Genomic DNA, 25,703 nt, shown 5'->3' with positions numbered 1-25,703 from the left:
ATCACACATACACATCACACATACACATCACACATACACTCATCATACATACACCCGCCGCTGCCCCCCCCACATCATACATTACATACACACATCATATATACACATACATCGGGCTGCTGCCCCCTATATCATACATTACATACACACATCGACACATCTTACAGACAACATACATATCAAATATACAGTTTTTAACGGTACCATTTTTGTGTTGATCAGACTTTTTGATCGCTTTTTATTCATTTTTATTATGATATAAAAAGTGACCAAAAATACGCTATTTTGGACTTTGGAATTTTTTTGCGCGTACACCTTTGACCGTGCAGTTTAATTAATTAATTATATACTTTTATAGTTCGGACATTTATGCACTTGGCGATACCACATGTTTATTTTTATTTACAGTTTTTTTTTATGGGAAAAGGGGGGTGATTTAAACTTTTATTAGGGAAGGGGTTAAATTACCTTTGTTAACTTTTTATTTTTTCACTTTTTTTTTTTGCAGTGTTATAGCTCCCATAGGGGCCTATAACACTGCACACACTGATCTCTTATGCTGATCCCTGCAAAGCCATAGCTTTGCAGGGATCAGTCAGATAGGGGCTTGATTGCTCAAGCCTGTAGCTCAGGCTTGGAGCAATCAATCGACGATCGGATGCCTTGGAGAGCGGTAAGGAGACCTACGCCTGCGTCCCAGCTGATCGGAACATCGCGATTTTATTTTTTTGCCGGGAAGCGTTTACTTTCGTTTTCAGACGCGGCGGTCAACTTTGACCGCCGCCGCGTCTGAAGGGTTAACAGCGCACGCTGTTAGCCCAGGGTCCCGGCTATCGTTAGCAGCCAGGACAACCCAGTGTGATGCGGGGTCACGGCGTGACCCCGTTTTTCACACCGGGACCGGGCTCAGGGCGTACAGGTACGCCCTTAGTCCTTAAGAGGTTAATAACCTTTAATATTTAAAAAATTTATTAAAGCAGCACGTTTCTATATATACTCCAAATAACAGAAAAGTTTATGTAAATTATACATGAATAAACATTTCTATAAAAATAAAAAATAAATGCCTAAAGAACACTAGCACCATCTAGTGGAGAAAGACTTAGGATGCAAGATACTTGTAGGCATGACTGGGTGATATTTCTTTCTATCTTCACGTCAAACCTCACTATATACAGTGATGGCCGTAAATGTTGGCACCCCTGATATTTTTCAAGAAAATTAAGTATTTCTCACAGAAAAGGATTGCAGTACCACGTTTTTCTATACACATTTATTCCCTTTGTGTGTATTGGAACTAAACAAAAAAAGGGAGGAAAAAAAAGCAAATTGGACATAATATGACACCAAACTCCAAAAATGGGCTAGACAAAATTATTGGCACCCTTTCAAAATTGTGGAAAAATAAGATTGTTTCAAGCATGTGATGCTCCTTTAAGCTCCTGGGGCAAGTAACAAGTGTGGGCAATATAAAAATCACAATTGAAAGCAGATAAAAAGGAGAGAAGTTAACCAATCTTTGCATTGTGAGTCTGTGTGTGCCACACTAAGCATGGACAACAGAAAGAGAACCATCTGAGGACTTGAGAACCAAAATTGTGGAAAAACGGCAACAATTTCAAGGTTACAAGTCCATATCCAGAGATCTAGATTTGCCTTTGTCCACAGTGCGCAACATTATCAAGAAGTTTGCAACCTATGGCACTGTAGCTAATCTCCCTTGGTGTGGATGGAAGAGAAGAATTGAGGAAAGTTGTCAATGCAGGATAGTCCGTATGGTGAATAAGCAGCCCCAAACAAGTTCCAAAGATATTCAAGCTGTCCTGCAGGCTCAGGGAGCATCAGTGTCATCAGTGTGGACAGATGAGACAAAGATAGAGCTTTTTGGTAAAGCACATAATTCTACTGTTTACCGAAAACGGAATGAGGTCTACAAAGAAAAGAACACAGTACCTACAGTGACATATGGTGGAGGTCAATGATGTTTTGTGGTTGTTTTGCATTTTCTGGCACTGGGTGTCTTGAATGTGTACAAGGCATCATGAAATCTGAGGATTACCAACGGATTTTGGGTCACATTGTACAGCTAGCAGGACAATGACCCCAAACATATGTCAAAAAAGCACCCAGGAATGGATGGCAACAAAGTGCTGAAGAAATCTGAAGTGGCCAGCAATGAGTCCAGATCTAAATCCCATTGAACATCTGTGGAGAGATCTTAAAATTGCTGATGGGAAAAGGCGCCCTTCCAATAAGGGAGACCTGGAGCAGTTTGCAAAGGAAGAGTGGTCCAACTTTCCGGCTGAGAGGTGTAAGAAGCTTATTGATGGTTATGGGAAGCGACTGATTTCAGTTATTTTTTCCAATGGGTGTGCAACCAAATATTATGCTAAGGGTGCCAATAATTTTGTCCAGACCATTTTTGGAGTTTGGTGTGACATTATGTCCAATTTGCTTTTTTTTCTCCCTTTTTTGGTTTACTTCCAATAAACACAAAGGGAATAAACATGTGTTACTGCAATCCTTTTCCTGTGAGAAATACTTAATTTTCTTGAAAAACTTCAGGGGGGCCAACAATTACGGCCATGACTGTGTGTGTCATTAGTGCAACATACAGGACTTTCTATTGTAGTATGAAAATAAGAAAAACAAGCTACATCACTTGCTGCTAAGAAGCAACAGTTAAAAAATAAAAAAAAATGGAAAAAAAACCCCCAGATGGGTCCACACTAGGGGTGTGAATCGGCAAGAATTTGGCGATATGATACGTACCGCGATACACGTATGACTATAAGATATATCACGATATATCCAGATTCCGTTTATGGGACGATATATCCCGATTCTGTCTCAAAAACTATGTCTTTTACACTTATATTAAAACTATATATATATATATATATATATATATATATATATTTTTTTTTTTTTTATTTATTTTTTTTTTAAACACACTTTATTAGACTTTTAGGAGGAATCATTAGATTCCTCAGACAGATGAATAGAGTTCTATTGAACTCCATTGATCTGCGATCCATTGATAGAGCCTAGTCAAGCCAGGCTCTATCAATGACAGAGCCACGGGACAGCAGGAAGCAGAGGTAAGGTCCCCGGCTACCTCCACAGTGGATCGCCCGCCCGCGATCGCGCTGCGGGGGGGGGGGGGGGGGGGGCGGAGAGTACGGAGCAAGGGGGCCGCAGAGTACGGAGCGGGCAGGAGTCAGGAGCCCACTCCATACACCCAGAAGGCTGCCGCGCTTGTCAGGTCCGGCCCTGCTTGCACGAGCCGGAAAAATTCACCTGCCCGGCGCCCGGAACAGCATGTCAGGAGATACAAATTCCCATCCCTAAAAGGATTGATTAAAAAATAATATTTAAAAATCGATTCAGTATCGCCAAATGAAAAATCGATTTTTTTTCTTACATCCCTAGTCCACACTAGTATTTTGATCATACGTAACCGAAACCAGGATTGGGCCCGAAACAAAAAATAAAAATAAAACCTATTAAAATTTTCACCTTTTTCTGTATTTTGTACACCTGGTTTGGGCTGCAAATACTGATCAAAATGAGGACAAAATACTGACCAAAACAAGGACTAAATTCTGACATCAATTTAAGAAAATCTGCTGCAGAAAATCTGCAACATATATAGATAGGGCCCATTCACAAGGGCAGATTTTATTGTGAGATTGCAGTGTGTTTCCTGCTGTTGGTTTGAATGGGGGTAGAATATCCACTGATAATTTTTTGCAGCAGAATTTCTGTAGCAGACCACATTGACTTTAATGGGGGTCTACAGCTGATTTTCTGGAGCAGACATTTCGCTGCTGAAAATCTGCCATGGAGAGCCCACCCTCACTCTAACTCAAACACAGTGTGACCTCACACTAAAATTTGCCTGTGTAAACGAGCCCTAAAGGAAATTTCCTCACATTCCCTCTTTAAAGGAGAACTACGGGATTGAAAAATGTATCCCCTATCCTAAGGATAGGGGATAAGTTTCAGATCGCGGGGGGTCCGACCGCTGGGGCCCCCCGCGATCTCCCGTACGGGGCCCCGGCTCTCTGGTTAGAGAGGGCGTGTTGACCACCGCACGAAGCAGCGGCCGACACGCCCCCTCCATACACTGCTATGGGAGAGCCGGAAATTGCCGAAGGCAGCGCTTCGGCTCTCCCATAGCAGTAAATGGAGGGCGCATGTCAGTCGCCGCCTCGTGCGGTGGTAGACACGCGCTCTCTATGCAGAGAGTCGGGACCCGTACTGGAGATCACGGGGGGCCCCAACCATCGGACCACCCGCGATCTGAAACTTATCCCCTATCCTTAGGATAGGGGATAAAATGTTCAATCCCGTAGTTCTCCTTTAACAACATTCATCAACATAACAAGGGTTTTTTATTTCATTCAACCAATCTGTAGATTAGAACTCTCATAACAACCTTTATAGGCCAGCAGTGGTTGTTTTTTTTTAGCATGGCTGTCTGTGATGAAACAACCTTAAAGTAAACCTGTTAGGCTAAGGACCACATTAAAAGTAGATTTTCCCATAAAGTTTGGTAAAGGTTTATGCATATGGCCTTTTGCTGGTCAAAGAAAACAGGTGTTCAATATCACTGGAAGCAGATAAATACGTTAGAAGTTTACTCACGCTCTTGCAGCCTCTACAATCTCTTCAGAAGGTGTGAACAGTTTCTGTACAGTACGTTTTGGCTTCCCATGTTCTTTCACTAGTTGTTGTATGCAGTTGATTATTTGACTTGCGTGCTTTACTCCCAGTTTAACAGCATGACAAAAATCCTGCTGTAAAACATTCTCTGCCGCAGCCTCAAGCATGACTACCAAAAAATAAAAAAAAGGAAGAAAGTCTTTGAATAATAAAACAAAATCAATGAGCACACTGGGTTAACATACAGCAGCGTCAGATAAAGTGACACATTTTTAAAAGGGATCCTAAAGAGGAGAAAGGCCTGTACTGTAATAGTAGTGTGCAAAATGTTTAAAGATGGCCACAATATCGCTATAAATAATTCATCACTAAAAAGGCAATGCCGGAGGGAAACAAGACATAAGATGCCAACCATTACTTACCTACTTGGTTATGGACAGACCCAGTGACAACCAAGTTCAATAAACTCGCTGACATTTCTTTTCTACTAGGGTTAACAATAAACTCTCCATCGATCAGGCCAATTCTAACCGCTCCTATAAGAACACAACAGAAAATACATATCTGCTTAGGAAAAAATAAATGTGAACAGTATCACAGGAAATAACACATTTTACATTAAATGGAAGAAAACTAAAGCTGGTTAGCACTAAGAACTAAAGATGGCCAAACACTAACTGTAAGACCGCTATAAATTCAATAGCCAGAGTTGTTTTATTTGTGCTATACTTTCAATTGTTTAAAAAAACTCAAAAACTAACAGAACATAAACACCCAATACATAGTCAAGAGAGAGTAGACGCAGCTATCTCATAATTTAGTCAAAAGTAGATTACCATGTGTGTCCGGCTTGTGACAAGCTTGAATGATCAAATAAGTTATGACACATTATATAGAGAGAACAATGAAGTATGGGTTGTAAACACACGAAAACAAGAAACCAAAAAGGAACACAAAAGGATGGGGGTAGCATCCATATAACAATTGAACAAAGTACCAGAGAATGGATCAGAAGAGCGAAATATTACTCCTAGGTATTTCTTGTAGCAATTGGTATCCCAATAAGGGCGAGCAACCCGTAAGCAATACATGGTAAGCAAATATAAACTGGAGTTATGCCATCCTAAAGGTGGTCTGAAGATATTTGTGCTATACTTGTATTTTAAAAGTAAAAGCTTTTGTTTGCCGCAGCTCACTTCCCCTCCCTTGTCCCAATATGTCACGCAAAACAGCTCCGAAGGCTTGCTGCATTAGCGATGCTACATCAAGCAGAGCCTAGGGAGTTAATAGAATGAGGAAAAAAAGAAGAAAAAGACAGAGATACTCTACTTCCAAGAGCTCTAAGGGTTCTCATACAAGCAATGCTTATGTCTAGCACTTACTGCTAACCACTTGGGCTTGAACCTTATAAAAGTGAGTGCTTGATGTGGCCATATTGTGTATTTGCATTCTTAAGGAGCTAAACATATAAAAGTTAGCTCAACCCCCCCATTTTGGCATGACCATCCGACTAGCTGAGGGTAGATGTGTTGGATAACCTGTCTACGGTTTTTCTATTAATTTATCATCTCAGCCTGTCTGACTGATACAGTATGAACACCACTGCTGCCAGGCCTCAAAAATAATATACTCACAGATCACACCAGTTACTACTTTTTGTTCAGATCACTAGAAAAGCACATTAATACAAGCTGTTCAACTAACTACCATAAACATACCTACTGGTCCATTCCAAGGTATATCCGATAATGCCAGTGCAGCGGAGGCTAAAAAGATACAAAGAAAATTTAACATCATAGATAAAAAGACATAAAAAGTTACATGTAGCCTTTCTTCTGAGGCTAATAACACACTGCATTCACAGTTCATGTTAATGCATCGGGAATATTCCCGGCATATATGGTAAGCATATCCATATATCTCCATTACTCAATAGTGTAATTTGGTCTCTGTTATGGTGGTATACACTGGGGTTTGCTGTATAGAATAAAAAGTACAAAATGCAGAATATTATATATATATATATATATATATATATATATATATATATATATATATATATATATATATATATAAATAAATAAACAGTAGTCCCACCAGACCTTGTACAGAATCAATATTATATAAACGCCTCATAGCAGTTCTGGGCTTAATACCAAACTAATATCCTTAGGAGGGCTCTATATGCAACATTGTATACCAAAAAGAATAGAGCTGCAACAATCTCCAGAACAATTGACAATTTATTATACATCATAGAAAAAAAAAAAGATAAAAACATGAGGTTTGACTCACAAGGACACACCAATAAAATTAGCGGTGGGGCACAGAACATAAATAAAGTGCAAGTGCTGACAAAATAGTATTGCACACGGATAATTAAGAAATATATATGGACAGTAGACTGAATGTATACAACTAGGGACAGACAAAACTCCCATCTATTGGTAAATAGCCTACGGTCGAAACCTGCAGAGTGTATATGTATATACACACTGCACTTACAGAAAATTTCTATGAAGTTACATCATGTGCACTCACCCATAGTATTAAATGTCTGTGCGCCACCGGACCCCTACAGCCACTGTTTCGATTCTTCGTCAGAACACACTTAAGAACCAGAAAAGGCTATCCGGACAAGAATGAAGATATGAGGTGGTGCTGTGTCCCCCAATGAAGGCTACGAGAAAGATTTTACGGTGAGTACAAAAAAAAAAAATAAAAAAAAATATCCTTTTCTCGGTTGCCCTTCATTGGGGAACACAGAGACCATGGGATGTACCAAAGCAGTCCCTGTGGTGGGGAGAACACCACCAGAGGAGGGGAGTCAGTCCGGAGACTGTACCCCAGCCGGCCATAAGACTCACGGATGAGACCATGAGCTAAAAGGCAACTGAGGCCTGGAACCGAGCGTCCGGCAGTTCCCACTGTCCATTTAGATGGGCTAGGAAGTCAAGGAAGGGACCGTCCTTAGAAGAGACTCTAAACCAACAGGCCACAGAGAGAGACAAGAAGGGGCGATGCAGACACCCAATGGGCAGAACCAACCTGGAAGGAGGTAGGAAACCAACTCCAAGAAGCACAGAACCAGACAGAGGGAGAGCCAGGTTGGGAGCAAAAAAGGAAAAGGCAACAACAAGAGAACCCCATACAGAGGACCAACCGAAACCAGAGAATCTGGCGAGAAAACGCCAGGGAGAGCTGAAGGAGAGTCAGTCAAGGTGAAGACTAGAAACTTCTGGAAAAGAGAGACGTAAGTGTCTCCAGAGAGCTATAGTGCAGAGGATCTGAACCAAAAAGCTGTAGGTGCCAAAAAACACTGTCCCAGGGGCACAGCGTGAGCACTCCCGGAGAAGAGCGGACTTGGAGTAAATGGACCCCAAAGAAGGAAAAGGAAATTAAGGAGTAACCCGGAAAACCAAAATGGCATCATGGAACTGGGAGACTCTCCAGAAACCAGGAGGTGCCCCACCTGTAGGGGGAGCAAAACCAACAACAGCAAAACGCTATGTCGGGACAAGAAGAAGAGCGGTACAGAAAAAGCGCCCCACACTGGAATCGTGGAGACGCCTGGGCAGGGGCACTACACGTGCCCGGGACTGCAATCCCCAGGAAGGCCCAAAGGGCTAGGAGGACCGACCCAGAAAATAAGGTACACCACAGCAGTCTAGGAGAGAGCCCAAAACAAGGATTAATTGGTCTTGGATCCAGCGGTCGGAGCGAACCAGAGCACTCCCAGCAACACCTCGTCAGGACGGAAATGGAGGAAAAAGCAAAAGGGGACCCAGCTGGGACTCCCATGCTCTGGGCACAAGAAGGTTACTCCAAAAGATGGGAGTGGCAGTGTAGCGCCACCGACACTGACAAAGGGAAGGATGAGCACACCCTTCCTGGATATTGCGCCATGGAAGAAGGAGAGCAATGGCAGACTGGCTATTGCTGAGCTATACACGACTGCATAAACCCCTCCTATATAGGAAAATGCCCTAGCTTCATGAGCAGCAGTAGACAACCAAAAACAGATGGAGAGCCAGGCTGCAATAGTGAGCAGTAAGCACACAAGCAGAGCTGGCAAAAAGCACTTCCAATCGCTCCCAGCTAAAAAAAAAAAAAAAAAAAAGACCAGCAAGGTACCTCACCATGTAGGGTGAAGTGCGAGATGGCTCCATCTTGGCAGAAGAAAGTGCTCAGTGAAATAGTCCCCCTAGTGGAGCGGAAAAGCAAGGTGAGGTGGAGACAAAACCTAGGCACTGACCGTGCCAAGCTTCCTGATCCCAGTACCCCCTGTGGAATGAAACAAGACTTCAGGGAGAAACCAGGATTTTCGGCGCTGACCAAAGAGAAGGTATCGGAGCCCAGGTAAAGGAAGGAGGTTTATTAGCAACGCGTTTCACCGCGTGAAACGCGTTGCTAATAAACCTCCTTCCTTTACCTGGGCTCCGATACCTTCTCTTTGGTCAGCGCCGAAAATCCTGGTTTCTCCCTGAAGTCTTGTTTCATTCCACACATCCTCCAGGAAGGCTGCAGACAACAGGATTGTGATCCTTAAAAATCACATGCATTCAGCATAGTTGTGTATGTCCTCACACAACTTAGCAGGGTGAGCAAGGATATTTCATTAATTCTCCTCTCTACCCTCGTGCTGGCTTTATTACACAGGGAGCGCCTTTCCTCTTTTTTCAGTACCCCCGTGGAAGGGAACTTCCCTAAGAGCGCCATGTACTGAAGGAGCAAGGAAATGCCGCCCAACGGTAACGGATCAAAGCACTGGGTGGACGTAGCTCCCGGGGATCCTGCGAAAACACACACCGAGGCACGGAGGAGCCATGTTGTGTCCCCAGAGGGATTTGAATCCTGGACACTGGAGCTGGGAGATACAAGACATAACTACGAATGCAAATAAGAAGCAACCTACAGCGTTCAGAGGAAACACCCCAATGGGGCGAAACCTTGGACCCTGCGAAAAAAAGGAGGGACAGATGGTGCAGCCACGGAGCCAACCTGGCCGATGAATGAGGCAATAGAGCAGGCGACTGAGCCACCCTGTACCTGGAAAATACCTGGATGCATGAGGGGGTGGGCTGCAGAACAGGAGGTGCTCAACCACCACAGACCTGTGGAAACAATTACACAGGAACGCCTGAGGTACACCCCACCGAAAAGGAAGGGAGGAAGGCTCTTCATGAGCAGGGTGTCCAGAGCATATGTAGGGACATGGACATGAGTACCTCATGATAGTAGAGGGGTACCAAGACTGCCACCCCAAAGGGAACCACAGGCATCCAAATGTCGGGAAGCATGGAAACTAGTCTTAGCACTCAACGGCGTGCTACAACCATGCCCTGAGAAGACTATTGTTACGCTATTAGAAAGGGGAACCAAGAGTGCTGCTGCTAGGTCCATAGAACCTGCAGGAAATGCCCACACCCCATCCCTTAATGGTGCTACACACCAGAACTGCAGTCGCAGACTAAAGAGATGAAGGACAAATGAGGTGCAGGAAATATGCAGAAACAATCTGACTTACCGGTAGAGAGGTCCAATGAATCCACAGAGGCACTTCTTTGTAACTTCACACTGAAAGTGAGTCACCGGAAGTCTGCCACTGGAGTGGCAAGAATGGGGAAGGTGACCTGGTGGATGAAAAAAAAACATGCAGAGAGTCTGGCTAATTGGCATAGGGACCACCGTGGACACACCGGTCCCATCCTTGGAACCACACACTGAAAGTGGCTTACCAGCCCTTATCCCTGATAGCAGCAGGCCTGTGGAGAGGGACCTGGGAAAGTAGGGAACCTCGTGATAGGCCCATGGAGCAACATGGGGTCCCTCGCTCAGAACTACACCTCGGCAGTGGGATACTTGAACTTCCGCCAAGGTGTGGGAAGTGTATCGTAGGTGACCCGACGTGGTAGTAAAACAAGCAGACCACCGCCTGGTTGACTGGTATAGGGTTCCTGAATGCACAGTCACTTCTGCGAACCCTCCCACCGAAAGTGGGGTATTGGAGTGCTGCCGACCTGATGGGCAACCCTCAAGCAGAAGAAAGTCTGACTGACTGAAGTCAGTCCCATGCACCTGCAGGGGACCCTCTTCAAGATTTCTCCCACCAGCAGTGAGGTACTGGAAACCCCAGCCATGCATGCGGCAGCCCAAGGATGGGAGACCGACTGCGTCGGAAACAGTGCAGACAACAGTCTGGCTGAACGAGTACACCATTTAAACTAACAGTGAGTAGAAACAAAAGAAGGAAGAAGTTTTAGTCTTTTCAGGATATACTCCTCTTGCCAAAAAAAAAAAAATAAAAAAATAAAAAAAAAAAAATAAAACTGCATCACAAAGTGCACTGAAAATTGCATTGTAAAAAGAGTGAATCAAACACTCGGTGAAAAGTAGGGGATATCTGCTACTACCCTAATTTCTGGAAGAATAGGATTCAAAAAGCTCGGCCTTTTTGGGTAATCCCTCTTTGTTAATGTCTACATCATATCCTCCTGCCAAGAGCCCCATGGATCAGCTATAATTTGTGAGAGAGCCTGTCAGTAGGAGTTACATTTCCATCTAGAAGTCCACATAGCAAAATTATAACCAATGAAGACAATATTTATAGCTGCCCTTTTTTTTTTTTTTTTTTATTAACTTACAATTCTCCACAAGGGTACTTTTAAATGGGGTTTCTAAAGCACATGGGGTTTCTAAAGCACAAATACCCTTTCATGCAAGTTCCCCCAGACAGTTATGTAATGCTCAATCACTTTATAATTTTTACCTTCAAGATAAATAGGTCTAAGATGATGCATTCTGTGATAGTAAACATAATAGTATTGGCAAATGCAAGTAATTATCTTTCTAATAGTTTTTGAAAGGCAGCCCTAACATTATAGCCCAAGTGCTCTACTGTTTTTTGCTTGTTGCTATGGGATACATCCTGTAGGCAGTTTCCTCTTCTGGTTAGGCATTCCCAGTTGCTCAGTTCTCCTCAGTTCTGTGATTATGCAGCCAAATACACTGAAGCTGATACAATGTATACAGTTCACTTATGTATGAGAGAGTCTGGCTGTCTAGCTGAATATTCACTGGTCAGGATGAGGTAAATATACATCATGTAATATGTCCTGCTAGGCAGGAGGGGGAGGAGATTATTCCCTAATATAACGCTATACACTGTATGAGGAGAGGTGATATAATTTAACATTATGAAGATTACATTCCCTGATGGATGACTCTCAATGTGCAGCACAGAAATGAGCTTCTGCACTAATGACTACTGGGAAACGAAGTTCAAAGCAAACCAAGGAACAGTCAGAAGCTCCACCCACCAGATTTTCAAATGAAAAAAAGGTAGTGGATAAAAAGAAGGCAGAGACAAAAAATAAGGTTATGTCTGCATTATTTCTCAGAGGCAGAGAAATACCTAACAAAATATTAGGTTTGCTGTAGAAAGTGAATAACAGTAAAACCCCTTTAAGTGTTCCTAGACTAAAAAGGCTATAGCCCTTCAAGCAACAACTTTATGCTGACCAACTTCTGCACTGGGTATTGTGGGAGAGGGTAATGGTTGCAGGAACGCTTTACCACACTGTAGTATACCCTAGTGATATCCAATAACTTACTAATGGGAAGAAAATCCAGGGTTTCCTTAACCTAGGGTTAATGAACAATGCAGTATACTAAGTACCTCCATTTATTGCCAAGACATCAGGTTCATTGATCCCATCCACTGCTAATAAGTTACACAGAATCTACAGTTGGGAAAATAGACATTGCAACAGTATTAGTTAATATACATAACTATAACAAACTGTACATTATTAACCTTTTAAGGACCAAGGGCATACAGGTACGCCCTTGCGTCCTAGTATTTAAGGCCCAAGGGTGTACCTGTATGCCCTGAATCCTTAAGTGGCTTTGAAGCAAGCACAAAAGCGGGCACTCATTGTTAATGACAGGCAGCAGAGATCCCGCTGCTGCCGGTCATTAACTCTTTAGACGCTGTGATCACGGTGTCTAAAGTGAAAGTAAAAGATCATCAGTAACTCAGAAGGGCTCACAGAACCCCCATGCCATGATCACAGGGATTCAGTGAGCTAAAATGGCGGAGGAGGTCCCCTTACCTGCCTCCTGCTAACGATCTAACTGATGTAGCCTGGCTTAATGTCCAAAATATTAAAATATAATGTTTATGATCCCCCACGGTAAACGGCGTAAATGTAAAAAAAAAAAATCAAAACACCAAAAATACAGATTTTTAAATCACGTCATATATCAGAAAAAAAAAATTATAAAAAGCGATCAAAATGTCCCATCAAAGCAAAAATGGTACTGATAAAAACTACAGATCATGGCGCAAAAATTAGCCCTCATACATCCCTGTATACAGAAAAGTAAAAAAAAGTTTTAGGGGTCAGAAAATAATTTTATGCATATGAATTTTGTTAATAAAGTTTGCATTTTTTTTTAGTTCAATAACAGAAAAGCTATATAAATTTGGTATTGTTTTAATTGAATGGATCTACGGAATAAAGATAATGTATAATTTTTACCATAAAGTGCACTCCGTGAAAACCAAACCCCCAAAAGTTGCTAAACTGCAAAATTTTATAATATATATATATATATATATATATATAAATAATGTATGTGTATAAACTGCAACTATATATTACATATATAAAATAATGTATATATGTGTGTATATATATATATATATATATATACACACACACACACACACACACACACACACACACACACACACACACACACACACGCACATATATACACACTGTGCATGGGGTGCTGCAGCAAATCATTGCAGTAACTGTGCAGCTACAGTGTATGAGGATATCATAGGGGCACCTTCACCAGGCAGTCTAGAGTGGTAGTGCTGATCTGGATGTTAGGAGGGATATGCATTTTTTTTCCCTTGCCATTGCCTGCCTCTGGGCTAATTTGTCAAAGGGGATGGAAACCCCCTTTAATGATAAAGGGAAAAAAATAAAAAATAAACACACAACAGATCTTTTTCCTAATCCCCAAAACTCATATATATATATTCAATAAAACTTACCTGTGTATCATAAAAATAACCAGTAGGAAATAGAGGCCGAACTGAACGATCTGGGAACAAAAAATATTTCAGATTAATCTTAAACCAAAAAAACTAACATTGTCCATAGTGCTGAAAGAGAATTTACTAGGAAGAGAGACACTGGACAGTAAAAGGACTCAAATAATTTTAATCAAATAAAAGGAGAGAAAGAGGCTGGGATAGGAGAGGGGGGTGTGGACACTTGTGGCTGTTATTACAGGCCACACTTCAGCTTAACAAATGTATGAATGTTAAGGTGGTTTAACCGCATACCAAGCTCTGTAGTTAGTTTAAGGCTGCATTTATACGTACAAGATCTGCCGCGGATGTGAAGCTGTAAAATCTGTAGTTGCTGATCCACAACTGTAGATTTTGCAAGGCAATTTTTATGTAAAATAGGTAACTGTGGATCCACAATGGCAGATCCGCAACGTCAAATCTGCAGCAGATCTGGTGTTTGTGAATACACCCCGAGGCCATGTTCACATGTTAGAATTTCCATGCATTGGAATTTGGCACAGAGATTTAGCTGAATTCAACGAGATTCTGCTGCGCTGTGCACATGGCGGAATTTCCGTGCCAGATGTCTCCGGCACGGAAATTCCGTTTTCCATGTCCGTAGAAAGAATGAACACATTCATTCTTTCTGTAGACTCAGCACGAAATGCATAGCAGTCTATGAGATGGCGCATTCCTGCGTGGTTTATGCCGGCGCCTGCAGTTTGCAGAATGTCTTCACGGAGCCGTTGTATGAACATAGCCTAACTGGGAAACCTCTTTGACATAATTTAGCTTCTAAAACTGCATAATTTTTAAGTACCTATAACTCTGCTTGTAAGAATCTCATGTGGAGTTGAGCCTAGTTCTCTTCTTAGATGATTTGTAGGTATCCTTCCCGCAGCAGCAGCTTTCTGTCGATAGTCGACCTATAAGGAAATGTAAAAAATATTAAATATTGTCAGCAACTGCATATGTAAAAAAATAAAAATAATAATAAGTCATAGGTGCAACTAGAGTAAATAAAAAGGAAACAACCACAACAAATAAAGAATACATATGTTCAGCTGGGGCATCTGACAGTAATAGGCCACTAGGACCCCTTTAGGCAGAGTTTAAAGGGGTATTCCAGGAAAAAAAATGTTTTTATATATATCAACTGGCTCGAGAAAGTTAAACAGATTTGTATATTACTTCTATTAAAAAATCTTAATCCTTTCAGTACTTATGACCTTCTGAAGTTAAGGTTGTTCTTTTCTGATGACACATGTCCTTACATAACAAGGTCATAGGGTAGGGGTTGGTTGGCCAGTTACTGGACCAACCACAATCAGCTGATAGTTGGAGGATTAGGCTAGGTTCACACTACGGAATTTTCTAGTGGAATTCTGCTTTGAATGACGTTCTGCTGTTAAAATTCCGCAATCAAAAGAATGATAATTCTTTCAGTGGAATCCACCTGGAATACATTGCCGTCGATGGAAGCAGCAATGTTTGTTTACTTCTAGCGCCGATTGATTCTGGACCCCAAATATCCGGCTTGAAATTGCATAGTGTGAACTTAGACTTAGTCTCATGGAAAGAGATTGTCCAATGCAGACACAACAAAACAGAATTTGATTCTTGAAGTGACTTGAGCTAAAACACACTTACGACCAGTGGCATGAACTGGGATGGAGAAGGCTTTGTCTTGCTCACAGCAGTTACCATTACAGATGTATCACCTAGCTTGGGGGAAAAAAAAAATATATTTATTTATTTATATTGCACTTATGACAATTACTAAATTCACATACTACATTAAATAATATTAAAGTATGAATAAATCAAAAGTAATTTAGTATAATGGCCCATAATAATCTACCCCATCATTAGCTAGTACAGCAAACAAGATCTTTCTGTTATCCTATGTTAACACCAGACAAGACTAAGGCCCTTTTTACACAGACTGGTGGCCACAAGTAATGATCCAGCTCAGTGGTCCCCAAACTGTGGCCCTCCAGGTGTTGCAAAACTACAATTCCCAGCATGCCTGGACAGCCGTTGGCTGTCCGGGCATGCTGGGAGTTGTAGTTTTGCAAAATCTGGAGGGCCACAGTTTGGGGACCACTGATCGTGCTGGTCTGCGCTTGTCTACAGAGCCTTTACAAGGGTTGATCGATTAACTGCACAAATGGTCACTGGATCTTTTGCTTGGCCCATTGATTGCACATCCTTGTTACACATGGTGATGTGTCCCTGACACCAACAATTTAAATGGATGCAAAGAAGATTTAAACAACCAACAAACAAGCGTTTGCTAATTTTTGGGCCAATTGCTGGGCTTTCTACATGGTTTCCACTTAAAGGGGTACGCCGGTGGAAAACTTTTTTATTTTATTTTTTTAAATCAACTGGTGCCAGAACGTCAAACAGATTTGCAAATTACTTCTACTAAAAAAACTAGAGATGAGCGAACTTACAGTAAATTCGATTCGTCACAAACTTCTCGGCTCGGCAATTGCTGACTTTTCCTGCGTAAATTAGTTCAGCCTTCAGGTGCTCCAGTGGGCTGTAAAAGGTGGATACATTCCTAGGAAAGAGTCTCTTCGGACTGTATCCACCTTTTCCAGCCCACGGGAGCACCTGAAAGCTGAACTAATTTATGCAGGAAAAGCCATCAACTGCCGAGCCGAGAAGTTTGTGACGAATCAAATTTACTGTAAGTTTGCTCATCTCTAAAAAAAAACGACAGAAAAGAAATTTAAAAAAAAGAATTTCCTCTGGTGTTGTAATTTACAAATCTGTTTAACCCCTTAAGGACCAAGGACGTACAGGTATGTCTTAGTCCTGCTCCCGTGATATAACACGGGGTTACACGGTAACCCCGCATCATATTACGGCGGGCCCGGCGCCATAGTGAAGCCGGGACCCGCCGCTAATAGCCGCAGCGTCAATCGCGGCACCACGCGCTATTAACCCTTTAGTCGCACGCTCAGAGCTGAGCTGCGCGGCTAAAAGCGAAAGTGAAACGATGCCGGTTAACTCAGTGGGCTGTTCGGGATAGCAGCGGCGAAATCGCGGCATCCCGAACAGCTTACAGGACAGAGGGAGGGCCCCTACCTGCCTCCTCGCTGTCCGATCGCCAAATGAGATCCAGGCATGAGCAGTCATGCGGCAGAATCATCGATCACTGGTTTCCTATGAGAAACCAGTGATCAATGATAAAGATCAGTGTGTGCAGTGTTATAGGTCCCTATGGGACCTATAACACTGCAAAAAAAAGTGGAAAAAAAAAGTGAATAAACATCATTTAACCCCTCCCCTATTAAAAGTTTGAATCACCCCCCTTTTCCCATAAAAAAACTGTGTAAATAAAAATAAACATATATGGTATCACTGCGTGTGTAAATGTCCGAATTATAAAAATATATCATTAATTAAACCGCTCGGTCAATGGCGTGCGCGCAAAAAAATTCCAAAGTCCAAAATACTGCATTTTTGATCACTTTTTATATAATTTAAGATCAATAAGTCCTATCAATGCAAAAATGGTACCGTTAAAAACTTCAGATCACGGCACAAAAAATGAGCCCTCATACCGCCCCATACGTGGAAAAATAAAAAAGTTATAGGGATCAGAAGATGACAATTTTAAACGTATTAATTTTCCTGCATGTAGTTATGATTTTTTTCCCAGAAGTACGACAAAATCAAACCTATATAAGTAGGGGATCATTTTAATCGTATGGACCTACAGAATAAATATAAGGTGTCATTTTTACCGAAAAATGTACTACGTAGAAACGGAAGCCCCCAAAAGTTACAAAACTGCGTTTTTTTTTCAATTTTGTCGCACAATAGTTTTTTTTTTTCCGTTTCACCGTAGATTTTTGGGTAAAATGACTGACGTCATTACAAAGTAGAATTGGTAGCGCAAAAAATAAGCAATCATATGGATTTTTAGGTGCAAAATTGAAAGAGTTATGATTTTTTAAAGGCAAGGAGCAAAAAACGAAAATGCAAAAACGGAAAAAACCCCGGTCCTTAAGGGGTTAACTTTTTGGCACCAGTTGATTTAAAATAAATAAATAAATAAATAAATGTTTTCCACCAGACTACCGCTTTAAGGGGGTACTCCAGGAAAATAAAACGTATCCATTATCCGGGGTGTAAATAAGGTCTTTATTAGTTTATTCATTTAGTTTTTGTACTTTCGTTTTTTCCTCCATAACTTATGCTCCGAAAACAAACAAACAAAAAAATATATATATTTGTGAGGTGAAATTGAAAAAAATAAATAAATAAATGCAATTTTGCTAATTTGAGGCATTTTTTTCTTTTTTAAGGCCATTCACCTTGTGGTCAAACTTACAGGTTATTTTGATACATTTTTATTTTCCTGTATACCGGGCTGCACGAGGGCTCATTTTTTGCGCCATCATCTGCTGTTTGTATTGGTACCATTTTGGTACTGATCTGACTTTTTTTTACTTAATATTTTCTGGGATATGATGTTATTAAAAACTGTGGTTTGGTATTTTATTTACGTTAACGCCATTGACCATAGTTTCCTTATACGGATCAATGCAGTCCTGTTGAACTCCATTGATCTGTGTGATCTGTGCTCATTTGGTACAAATACAGATCCACTGCAGCCATGGAAGGAGAGGTAAGCCCTAGTCTACCTCCATACTGGATCACCATCCCCTCACATGACTGTACATCAGAGGGGGTGTGACAGCCCTACCCAGCTTGCCCGAAGCAGCGCTAATTGTATGAAAAATTCACCTGCCCAGCACCCGGAACTGCATTTCCCGGACATCGGGCAATAGGATTCCCACATCCCTGCTTAATTCAGAGAATAGGGGATATGTTGCTGATCGCGGGGGTCCGACTGCTGGGGCCCCCAGTGATCTTCTATACAGAGGCTGGCTACTGACCTATTATCGGTGTGCTCCAGCCCCTACCCTAGGAGAACGGCTCCGTGACGGCCAGCTCAGCAAATCCCCGGCTCAGCCAGTGATTTGCTGAGATGGCTGTCAGTGAAGCTCATCTCAGAGGGTGGGGCCAGATTACTTCTGGTTCAAGCAGCTGGAAATTGATGACAGGTTCCCTTTAAGTGCTCATCACTGGCTGTAATGCACTCAAATTGCCTCTAGGCATCTCCTGAGGAAAGGCCAACAAGAGCCTTAGGGGCATAGTCCTGCTGCAGCCACTTACTTCTACCAGTGAATAGGAGTCAGAGCACACAGATACCAGACCATGACAACCTAAAGCTTCCCCCTCTTGCCCTTTGGACCCACTGGTAGGACTGGGCGGTATGACCAAATGTGTATCACAGTATTTTTGTAACTTATGGCGGTTCCACCCCCGGCTTCTTACATAACAGTGCGTTTAACCTATAACTGTCCGGGGCGGGGCGGGGCATCGCTGCAGCCGGTGATAGGCTGACTGCTCTCCGACGTTCCAGTCCCAAGGAACAGCGTGAGGCCGACATAGGTAAGTTAAAGTTTATTTAGTTTATCTTTTGCAGCCCGGGCATAGGGATACAGCAGTGGTCTCAAACCTGCGGACCTCCATCTGTTGCAAAACTACAGCTCCCAGCATGCCCGGACAGCTGGGAGTTGTAGTTTTGCAACATCTGGAGGTCCGCAGGTTGGAGACCACTGGCGTACAGTATAGAGTTCCAGCGCAGGCGGCCCGCAACAAAGAGGAGGAGGGCAGTGCTTGCGGGTGACACATGTGAGTAGTACCCCGCTGGGCTGATAATTAATTGGGGGGAGCAGAACAGCGCTGGCGGGGTAACATGATTTGGGGGGGGAGCAGAACAGCGCTGGCGGGTAACATGATTTGGGGGGGGGGGGGGAGCAGAACAGCGCTCGCAGGTAACATGATTGGGGGGGGGGGGGAGCAGAACCGCGCTGGGGGTCACATATTAGTTCCCCGATGTGGGGGACAGCGCAGCAGCGCTGGGCTGATAATTCATTCATTCCCAAGGGGGAGGGGACCAACTGATATTGCTGTAGGGGAAAAATTCATATTGTGCAGCACAAATTTCGGTATGAACCGGTATACTGCCCAGCCCTACCCACTGGTACACTTTACAGAGACCTACAGACCTCAATAGGACCTAGACCTGACTGTCAAAGCTGAAGCTTGTGAAGGAAACTGTGCCAATAATGATCATATATTAGGGAGCTGCTCTATATAGAATTCAATGATATATATTAAAGTGGTTGTAGGTGACCTAATGTTCTGTATAGCCAGTGGTTACCTTTACTACCGCACACCCATCTGCAAAACGGGCTAACTTCCCACAAGAGATTTCCAACTTCCTGAGGGGAAAATATAAAATACATGTTAAATATTTTTCAGCAAAAACGACAAAACAGTGAGATTTAAATGATTTTATTATTGCTTCTAGGGAGTAATATCCCCTTAGTAGAGTGCGGTACCACAACAACACTCAGGGGCCTGACTTGCACCATTACTCCCAGTTATCCCCACAACAATGCTTCATTAGGGAACAGCTATACAAGTGATCCTCTACTGCAGTTTTTCCTAACCAGTGTGTGTCCAGCTGTTGCAAAACTACAACTCCCAGCATGCCCGGACAGCTAAACGCTATCCGGGCATGCTGTGAGTTAGTTTTGCAACAGCTGGAGGCACACTGTTTAGGGAACTCTGCTGTACTCTATCCTAACATGTCACCTCCTGTCAGTGACTCCATGCTGTGTCACGTGTGCCCCTGCTCAACACTTACCTGCCCCCCAGATCCACACACACCGCGCCGCTAGCTGCCCTCACTCCTCCATACAGACGTGACCAAGACCGGGGCACCACACAGCGCCCATTCCGACCCCCAGCACAGCTCCAGGTCCTGCACAGCACCCCGCTCATCATTTCAAACCGGCATCTCAAGGAGGCCGCCATGACAGCTGTCTGCCAACCTCCAAGCAACGCGCGCGCTCATTGGTCACACGCACGCCTACGTCACCTTGACCTCTACACTACAATTCAGTTTCGATTTTCAGGGTCGTGGGCGGAGCTTGTAGAGAATCAAACGGTGCGACAGGTGACGTCATTGTCTTCTGTGTGTATGCAGTGTAGCGCCACCAGATGGCGCAGTGAGCCGTTCTTATTCTATTTTTATGAAGCCCTTGAAAAAGCCTCAGAGAATAGCGGGCGACCCTCAGAGTACAGTGAAGTGGTATATATATATATATATATATATATATATATATATATATATATATATAACTCAACGTGTGTGTGTATGTATGTAAACTTTCAAACGGCTAAAGATATTAAGGGTACGTTCCCACACGGCGTATTTTGCTGCGTATTTGCTGCGTATTTGGTGCTGCGTATTTTCCTACCCATTGACTTCAACAGAGAAAATAAAATACGCAGCAGCAAATACGCAGCAAATACGCCGTGTGGGAATGTACCCTAACATGAAACTTAGCACACATGTTACTTATATGTCAACAACAAACATAGGATAGGTGATTTAACCCTTACTCACCCCCATTTGCCAGGGGCGGGGTTTATGTTTAAAGTCTCATACAAGTCTATGGGAAATATATGTTACTGCATAACTTCCAAACGGCTGGAGATATTTCCATAATACTTGGTCATATGTTACTTTTATATGTCCAGTTAAAGGACATCTGCAGTGGTACAAACACTTATCCCCTATCCTCAATATAGGGGATAAGTGTTTGATCGTGGGGGGTCCGAACGCTGGGGCCCCCGGCGATCTCCTGTACGGGGCCGCGGCTCTCCCGTGCAGGGAGCGTGTCAGCCGCAGCATGATGTTGCGGCCGGCACGCCTCCTCCATACATCTCTATGGGAGAGGCGGGGAGGCAGCATTCGTGCCTCCACGCATCCCCCATAGTTCTGTATGGGGACGGGGAGGAGACGGTCGACGCTACGTCACCATGGGCGCTAATGCCTGCCCCCCGTTAGGGAGATCGAGAGGGGTCCCAGCGGTCGAACCCCCCGCGATCAAACACTTATTCCCTATCCTGTGGATAGGGGATAAGTGTAATTCTGCTGCAGTTGTCCTTTAAAATATAGGATAGTTAATTTAACCCTTAACTACCCCCATTTGTGAGGGTCGGGGTTTTTGTTTAAAGTCCCATGCAAATCAATGGGAAATGTATGTTCCCACATAACTTCCGTACGGCTGGAGATATTTCAGTACCTGGTACACATATTACAGGTCGGGATAGGAGGTCGGGATAGGAGGTCGAGGTAAGCGGTCGGGATAGGAGGTCGGGATAGAAGGACGGGATAGGAGGTCGAGAAAGGAGGATGGGATTGGAGGTCGGGATAGGAGCTCGAGATTGGAGGACGGGATAGGAGGACGGTATTGGAGGTCGGGACAGGAGGTCGAGATAGGAGGACAGGATAGGAGGTTGGGATGTGGGGTTGGGATATGACAACAATATATGAGGACGGGATATGAAGTCAAAAGCTTCCTCCTTTGTTTATTTTCCTCCCCAACAAGGATTAGGAAGGAAAACCAGGCAACGCCGGGTACTCAGCTAATATATATATATATATATATATATATATATATATATATATATATGTATATATATATATATATATGTATGTATGTCACTGTAGGAACTTCAGCACAGGATGGCTCAGGTGTGGTGCGGCGTAACCCCCAGTGTGCCACACTTGATCCACATAATACTTCCTCCACTAGGAAACAGCACCCAATACGAGGTCCAGATTAAAGTGCAAGCTACAGGGTCTTTATTGCATCAAGATATACAATGCGACGTTTCGGCTGGCAAGCCTTTTTCAAGCATGCTTGAAAAAGGCTTGCCAGCCGAAAGGTCACATTGTATATCTTGATGCAATACAGACCCTGTAGCTTGCACTATAATCTGGACCTCGTGTTGGGTGCTGTTTCCTAGTGGAGGAAGTATTACACATATATACACACACACGCTGCTCAAAAAAATAAAGGGGACACTAAGATAATACATCCTAGATCTGAATGAATGAACTAATCGTATGAAATACTTTTGTCTTTACATAGTTGAATGTGCTGACAACAAAATCACACAAAAATTATCAATGGAAATCAAATTTATCAACCCATGGAGGTCTGGATATGGAGTCACTCAAAATCAAAGTGGAAAACCACACTACAGGCTGATCCAACTTTTATGCAATGTCCTTAAAACAAGTCAGAATGAGGCTCAGTAGTGTGTGTGGCCTCCACGTGCCCGTATGACCTCCCTACAACCCCTGGGCATGCTCCTGATGAGGTGGAGGATGGTCTCCTGAGGGATGTACTCCCAGACCTGGACTAAAGCATCCGCCAACTCCTGGACAGTCTGTGGTGCAACGTTGGTGGATGGAGCGAGACATGATGTCCCAGATGTGCTCAGTCGGATTCAGGTCTGGGGAATGGACAGGCCAGTCCATAGCATCAATGCCTTCCTCTTGCAGGAACTGCTGACACACTCCAGCTACATGAGGTCTAGCATTGTCTTGCATTAGGAGGAACCCAGGGCCAACCGCACCAGCATATGGTCTCACAAGGGGTCTGAGGATCTCATCTCGGTACCTAATGGCAATCAGGCTACATCTGGCAAGCACATGGAGGGCTGTGCGGGCCCCCCCAAAGAAATGGCACCCCACACCATTACTCACCCACTGCCAAACCAGTCATGCTGGAGGATGTTGCAGGCAGCAGAACATTCTCCACAGCATCTCCAGACTCTGTCACGTCTGTCACATGTGTTTAGTGTGAACCTGCTTTCATCTGTGAAGAGCACAGGGCACCAGTGGTGAGTTTGCCAATTTTGTTGTTCTCTGGCAAATGCCAAACGTCCTGCCCGGTGTTGGGCTGTAAGCACAACCCCCACCTGTGGACATCGGGCCCTTATACCACCCACATGGAGTCTGTTTCTGACCGTTTGAGTGGACACATGCACATTTGTGGCCTGCTGGAGGTCATTTTGCAGGGCTCTGGCAGTGCTCCTCCTGTTCCTCCTTGCACATGAATGAACTAATCGTATGAAATACTTTTGTCTTTACATAGTTGAATGTGCTGACAACAAAATCACACAAAAATTATCAATGGAAATCAAATTTATCAACCCATGGAGGTCTGGATTTGTGGCCTGCTGGAGGTAATTTTGCAGGGCTCTGGCAGTGCTCCTCCTGTTCCTCCTTGCACAAAGGCGGAGGTAGCAGTCATGCTAAAAAACTTTAAAAAAAATTGTTTTTGAGTACCCCTTTAAGAGATCATATCTCAGGTCAGTTTCTGTATGTGTTCTATTCTCATCCACATGGCTGGTACTGTAATGCACTGCAGATTTCCCAAGACCGGGGTTGATGTCCACAATGGGAGCTGGGTAAGGGATTTGTCTCTCTGTGACAGATTCTTAGGCTATAGAATTTTCTTATTGTTGATTTGTTTCTTAAATAGAAAATTATGAAACTTTCTAAATAGTCTCCATTAGAATGTCCTACTATTTAGTTGCTGCTTAGAAAAAGATAAGTCTGTCAGACAAATTTTCTGCTTTCCTTTCGGGAAATTTATGAATGTTGGTGTAGGTAGAAGTTTTTTGCAGATAATTATGGTTGGTCTAAATTTGGTGCAATTGCACCAAATGTACCATAATTCTGCAAGGCACATAATAAATTTTGTGCAAAGTTTTAAATCTCCACTCAGTTCTATTTGTACACCTGAGCTGCACCTCACAGGAAAAGTGGACACAGGGATTTTGCTCTATTTCTTTGAGGCTCGGATTCCATTGAGGTTTTTGTCCACCAGCAAAAACACCAGAAAAACTGTCACAGCTTTTTCCTGCGTGTTGTCAGTTTTTCTTGCATTTTTGCTGGTGTGTGGAAACAGTCATTTTTTTACCCTGTGGCAATTTTCTCACTGCCTTCAGGTACCACTCCATGGGTCAGATGCAGAGTACCTGGTCCACAGAGTATAAGGAGGTAAGGAGTGATGTATAGCATATACATATACAGGGTGCAGAGCATCACTACTTATCTCAGCCAGCTGTATAGTATACAGGGGTGCATAGTGTACCCATGTATACTATACAGAAGCCCAGCAAGAAAAGAGTTAACCCACTCTGCTGCTGAGCAGTTCTGGGTTAAAGGGGTTGTGCGCTGCCCTGACTTTCGGAGCTCCGCTCACAGCGTCCGGCAGTTAATTACTCCGAACGCTGTGTGCGGGCTTCCGTGTTCGCGGCCGCCGGGCATGACGTCTCGCCCGCCCCCTTGTGACGTCCCGTCCGCCCCCTCTACTAAAGTCTATGGGAAGGGGGCGTGACAGCGGTTGCGCCCCCATCCCGTAGACTTTCGTTGAGGGGGCGGGCGAGACGTCACAAGGGGCCGGGCGTGACGCCACGCCCTGCGGCCGCGAACAGGGAAGCCTGCACACAGCGTTCGGAGTAATGAACTTCCGGACGCTGTAAGCGGAGCTCCCAAAGTCGGGGCAGCGCACAACCCCTTTAAGTCTTTGTGCGCTATCCTGTATATACAGCTGTCTATAGATGACTGTGTATACAAGACACAGTAGACAGAAGTCAACAATTGGAGGCTCCTTGTTTAGGAACACCCCAGGGGAGAGTGCTAAAAATGTACTAACCTTAGTTTTTCTTTTTTTTTCTTTTCTTCTCTTCTTAACAAGGGCTGTGGGGGAGTATTTTATATATTTTTTTAAATACATTTTTTTTTTTTTTGCAATTGCGTCGTGTTTTTTATAATTGAATTTTCCGGCTTAGTAGTGGAAGCTGTCTTGTAGACAGGATCCATTACTATAAATCCAAATTACCCATAAGGTGTTTCCCTGGGATAATATAACAATTTCTCAATTTCCCATTTAGGCTTTCGCCCTCCTGGGACTAATGTCCCGGACTCGGGAACACTAAACTCTTAAAAAATTTACATTTATTGTGATTATTATTAAAA

At 43.3% G+C, this 25,703-nt stretch overlaps 1 protein-coding gene across 1 annotated transcript in view; it reads right to left on the bottom strand.

The window, feature by feature from the left end:
• PNPT1 (polyribonucleotide nucleotidyltransferase 1) overlaps positions 1-20,739 on the bottom strand; it is an 80,051-nt gene extending 59,312 nt beyond the window's left edge. Inside the window, exons 1-9 of the mRNA XM_056567719.1 lie at positions 20,502-20,739; positions 20,013-20,073; positions 15,410-15,484; positions 14,580-14,685; positions 13,739-13,788; positions 12,347-12,410; positions 6,387-6,434; positions 5,091-5,204; positions 4,651-4,837 (exon numbers count right to left, since the gene is read on the bottom strand). Of these exons, the coding sequence (XP_056423694.1) occupies positions 4,651-4,837; positions 5,091-5,204; positions 6,387-6,434; positions 12,347-12,410; positions 13,739-13,788; positions 14,580-14,685; positions 15,410-15,484; positions 20,013-20,073; positions 20,502-20,671 (875 nt within the window). The 5' untranslated portion in view covers positions 20,672-20,739. The remainder of the gene's footprint in view (positions 1-4,650; positions 4,838-5,090; positions 5,205-6,386; positions 6,435-12,346; positions 12,411-13,738; positions 13,789-14,579; positions 14,686-15,409; positions 15,485-20,012; positions 20,074-20,501) is intronic.
• Between the last annotated feature and the right edge of the window lie 4,964 nt (positions 20,740-25,703).

Source organism: Hyla sarda, chromosome 3 (genome assembly GCF_029499605.1).
Source record: "Hyla sarda isolate aHylSar1 chromosome 3, aHylSar1.hap1, whole genome shotgun sequence".
Classification (NCBI taxonomy): domain Eukaryota; kingdom Metazoa; phylum Chordata; class Amphibia; order Anura; family Hylidae; genus Hyla; species Hyla sarda.
Note: the sequence above shows the minus strand (reverse complement) of the source record. Positions and strands in the feature narration are given on the sequence as shown.